Raw genomic sequence first — 5,160 nt, 5'->3', positions numbered from 1 at the left:
TGTGTATATTTGATCAATTTGATTTGATATATGGTCCTAAAATAGCTTTTTTTGAGATGTAATTTTTGATAGAGCAAATTGCCTGTGTATTAACAATCTTTCCCATTTTCTCTGTTGTTTCATTCTAAAATTGATGCACACCAGTGATTTAAGGGGAAATTAACACTTCAGTAAATGTGTTTTTCCTTAATATTGTTGACTGTTTCTATTAGCCATTTTCATTTAATTTGACAGTGATACCTAAGGGTTAACCTTACAGAGCTGATGCAACCCCTCCTTTTCTTTACCAGCAATTTTCATTGGACACTATTTCCATAGCAACAGTGACGTCAGTGAAACCTGAGTGTTTCATTGATTATTTTTCTCCTCTTCCTTTTTTAATCTATCCTTTTTTCACCACATTTTAGTGAGAAAGCAATTTTTTTTACAAACGGAGCTTATATTGATTTTTATTCCATGAATAATTAAAAGAGGGTGGAAAAATCTGCCCTTCATTTAAAAATTGAATGTTTCACTATGTATTTAAAAAACGATTCAGGATTAGGAGGATGGATAACCATACCAGCTGTAGCTGATGTTCTAAAATATTCTTGCATTGTTTGCTGGTCTTCTAGGGAAAAGAATAATGTGGAACAGGACCTTAAGGAGAAAGAAGATACTATTAAACAAAGGACAAGCGAGGTTCAAGTAAGTGACCATAAAATTTAGTGTTCCACTTCTGATTTAGGACTATTCATTTTAAATGTATATGGTTATTTACTATTTGCTGGATGTTATATTAGGTCAAAGGAATGCTTAACGTGTTTATATTATATAAATGTTTATCTTTTCCAAGATGATTGTTCTGGCTTGGAATTCTGGCCTGCAAAGATTATACTGCAATGAGAAAGCAGTATTTTTCAGCATAGATTTCTGGTTTTGAAAGTATTTTTAAAATGGTACTTACCTGCATATTATATCATTAAAGGTGTAAGTTTGCATGACTTACAATGTTAATATTTTTGCACCAGTAAAATTAGAGTGAGACCATCATCTCCTCCTCCTCCTCCTCTTCCTCATCATCATCAAAAACCAAAATGCTTTTTCATGCATGTGAAATTTTTGTTAGCTAGGAGATCTAGTGTGTTAAAGAACTGTTTCTCATAATACTGGTAGGGTGGGAGATGATATAGAACAATTTAAAGTAGTATTTTATGAGTAGCTTAGTAACCAGCATATCTTAAACTTTGGCATAAAGAGCTTTAATTCATTTTCATTAGGTGTTGTGTTAAATAGTTTCATTTTACAAAGAGAAAGGATGATAAAACCTCTGTTTTTGTTTGGGAAATGATAAAAATAAGGAGGTAGCAGTGTTTCTAACCTTAGAAATAGAGAAAACTGGGCAGTGCCTCACTTAGAGCAGTAAGCAATGCATGTGGCCATGTTATTGGGGTACTGTTTCCTGAATGCTGAACTGGCACATAGAGGAGATTGGATATAGAAGCACTGGTAGCAGTTGCTAGTAAGAACTCTTGGATGGGCATTTCTTAATGTGTTGCTTGTATGTTGGATTTTCCTGCTTTTCCTAATAGTTTTAAGTAGGGAAAAACTCTAAATTGTTAGGTCCATTGTTTTGTTTTGATGCAGGACATTCATTAGAGATTGTCTGTCTGGTGGACTGTGCTAGGGCGGGGAGAATGATTTACTGAAGAGTTGAGGAAGAAACCAGAGGGACTTGTCGGAAGTTGATTCTCTGATTAGGTGACTACATTTATTATATTTACTTGAATTTTCCTAAAGGCAGTGCAAGTTAAGAGTTCATCTTCAATGTAATTCTCTTTCTGGTAGTGAGGTTAGGTGGGCATAAGAGGGTAAGTTATCTGAATTACATTACTTTGTGCAGTTTTTGAGCTTCTTAGGAAATGCAAAAGAGCCACACATTTTAAGCAGTTATTACTAAAAATAGTGTAAAATGGAAGATAAAATAATCTATTCAAGTTTTCATAATTCGAAGAAATAGATGTAGCTATTGATACAATCTTGGACAGCTTCTAAATTTAGCCAGTTACTGCTGTAAAGTACACAGGTTCTTGTAATAGACAGCATTTTGTTGAGTATGTCTACCTGTTGGTTTTTCCCTACTGCGTTTTTTGAGGATGTGAATTTAAATATCCAGTTTAGAAGACTGCTGAAATTTACATTGTTGCCTTCAGTTTAAATAGGCTATCCTTGAATATTTGGTTTTTTATAATTATAGAAGTTTTGTTGTCCATCAGAATTTCTCCATGATTTGCTTGCCCTTCTTACTTAGTGGCAGTGGTAAGGTGTATGTCTAACCTTAAGCTTCGCAAAATCCGGAATGTGTGATTGGCACAAGAAGATGAAATGGTTGAATTTTTCCACATAGAGTGCTCTAAGTATAAGTAAGGCATCTTGGGCCATGGGAAGTAAAGACCAACTAGTAATCATTGAAAACAAATTCATTGAAAAATATAGTGGATTAATTAAAGATTGGGGTTAGTAGATTCATTATTTATTCCATCCCACTACAGGTATCTATGTTATGCATGGTAATGAGGCACTAGACTAAGAATGATGTGGATAATTGACATCTACAAGTAATTAAAACTCTTCATAGTAGTGATCATTTTCAATTTTCTGAAGCAAAACTTATCGTAGGTGGTAACAAGTAGATTCATTACCTTTTTTGAGGTAACTGATTTACCCATTGGTACTGAGGTGTAGACTGGAAACTATATGGATAATTAAAGTCTGTAAATAACTCCAGCTCTCAAAACTTACTTTCTAATTTCCCTGGCAAAAGGCAACTCACTGGAGCTATTAATAAATGGCAGAATCAAAGAGAGTGTATTTCACTGCTTCTTTCTGACCCTACTTTCTAATGGCGGTGCTAATGAGAAATGTCAAAATGAAGACATCAGGAAGGAGAAGTAAGGGAATTTTGGCTTATCAGTACCTGCCACACTTGGGTTTTTGAGTGTTCTTGCTTTTCTCCATATTAATAAAGTCACAGTGATAATATGAGCTCATATCTCAAACACAGAAATCAAACTTTTGAAGCCAAAAGTTTTAATTTTCTTTTTTTTGTGTGTTTATGTAGTCTCTCTAATTCAGTTAGAGTAGAAAGTCTGCTGTGTAATTAATTTCTGAATTTTTGTTTCCTGTCTGTATTTCTGTTAATTACTGCCTTGAAAACTTTCAGTTCAGGATTTTTTTCTTGAAGATGACTTCACATTTTATTTCATGAGATGATCACTGTTAGCTTTTATGAGATATACTACCAGTTTACCGAGTTCTGTGGACAAATTAGGCCCAAAGTGATCCAATTCCAAGGGGGAAACATTGTGAAAAGCCATTTTATCCCAAATGTCTAAGGTTTGGGTGTGTATTTTTTGTTTTGTTTTTCGTAAGGGGAGAAGGTAGACTCACATTCTTCCTACCTTAAAGAATTGCCTACATATGATCTTATTAAAAATATTTTTCTTCTGGCTAGTCAACAAATATTTTAGAGATTCACTCTCATATGCCTGGTTTCTTCAGTTTTGAATAGAACTTTATAGCAACAATTTGATGTCAAACAAACTTGAATTCAGTTCCTAGCTCTGCCACTTCCTAGGTTTGTGATCTTAAGTAATTTAACCATTCTACACTTTGGTTTCCTCATCTGTAACATGGGATAATAAAAATAACAAACACTAAGAGCTGATGTAAGAATAAAATGAGATAGTGCAGTAAAGTGCCTCACAGAGTGATTGGCACCTGGAAAGTGTTCAGTAAATGTTCTTAGTAGCTGTATTATTCCGCACCCTACAATCATCTCTTTATTACCTTCTCTTCATCTTTAAGCTCTTTCTTCTCTGATATCCATCTTCACATAGGCCTCTTGGACATAGGATTCTTCAATTTGAAAATACCCCTTTCATGGCTATTGCTGCCACCTTAACTACCAACTTATTTTTCTCTACTTTTATTGCTTTGTGTGGCCATTTTCCCCACCTTCCTATCTTTGTAGCGACCCTGTACAGTCTGCTGCTTGCCCATACCACACTGCATTTTCTCCCCAGGGCCTAGAGTAATGTTAAGGCCAAATCTGTTGGTCCTTGTATTAGTTACTGCTTTCTTGGGTTGTATTCTTCTAGATATCTTCCTACCTCTGAACCTTTGCTTCCATTGACTTTGCCAGAGACAGATGGACAGACAGACTCTGTGTGTGTTTATGTGTGTCCTTGCTTTCCTTCTCCATAACCCCTGTCATCTGTATACTGATAACACCCAAATGTTTATCAAGCTGTCAACTCTCCTGAGTGCCAGTCCCACATCTCCAGTTAACCATTTTGATATTTATCATTTGAAAATTAGTATGTCTAAAATGAATCTTATTGAAAAAACTTGGCTTCTGGTTTGAACTTACTTATTTTTCTTTCTCACTACTGCCACCTGTATCACCTAATATCTAAAATCTTAAAGTCATATCAGAAGTGCTCACTCCATTCGCTCTTGCTTTTCCTCCTAAAACAATTTAGTATGATGACTTTCAGATGTGGGAATCTTTACTGTTGCCCACTGCCACTGTTAATGATGGGAGGATGTCATGTCTCAGGAGTTATTGGAGACAGAGAAAAAAATGAAATACAAACCCTCCTCTTTTTTTGACTGACTGACTCTGTACTCTGCCCCTTATATATTCTCCTTCTTATTCCCACTTTTATGCCTTTTGTTGTTATAGTCCGGAATGTTCTCTACTTCCCTGCTTATATGAATTCCACCCATGCCTTAAAGCCCAGCTCATATCCCACCACTTGTTTTAAACTTTCCCTTCTCTGTCTCTTGGTCCACACCAGTCTTTCCTGTGTTAGAACTCCCAGAGGAATATGTATCCACTTATATATGACATGAACCATATGTTACCTGGTAGTGTTAGCTTGATGTGATGTGTATAGATTCTAATATCTTCCTTCCTATATACTGTGAGCTCCTTGAGCTTAGAAATTGTACCTTGGATCATGTTTTTCATTATATTTGGCAATATATTGTTAGATGGAGGTAAATTTGAGGAAGCTGTTCACGATAGAAGTGAATAAATTTTGATTTTATGCATACAATTTAAAACAAGACAATACAACTAGAACCCATAGGTAGAAAAGATTGAGAGCACAGTAG

At 35.2% G+C, this 5,160-nt stretch overlaps 1 protein-coding gene across 3 annotated transcripts in view; it reads left to right on the top strand.

Annotated features, from left to right (window-relative positions):
• EPS15 (epidermal growth factor receptor pathway substrate 15) overlaps nucleotides 1–5,160 on the top strand; it is a 125,428-nt gene that overhangs the window by 43,162 nt on the left and 77,106 nt on the right. Inside the window, exon 1 of one of the 3 annotated variants that reach the window (XM_011973739.1) lies at nucleotides 317–687. The exons of the other annotated variants lie outside the window; for them this stretch is intronic. Coding sequence (XP_011829129.1) covers nucleotides 517–687 — 171 coding nt within the window. The 5' untranslated portion in view covers nucleotides 317–516. Of the gene's footprint in view, nucleotides 1–316; nucleotides 688–5,160 lie in introns of those variants that run through there. 3 annotated transcript variants of the gene reach the window in all.

The sequence above is a fragment of the Mandrillus leucophaeus genome, unplaced genomic scaffold (genome assembly GCF_000951045.1).
Source record: "Mandrillus leucophaeus isolate KB7577 unplaced genomic scaffold, Mleu.le_1.0 Scaffold14, whole genome shotgun sequence".
Classification (NCBI taxonomy): Eukaryota; Metazoa; Chordata; class Mammalia; order Primates; family Cercopithecidae; genus Mandrillus; species Mandrillus leucophaeus.
Note: the sequence above shows the minus strand (reverse complement) of the source record. Positions and strands in the feature narration are given on the sequence as shown.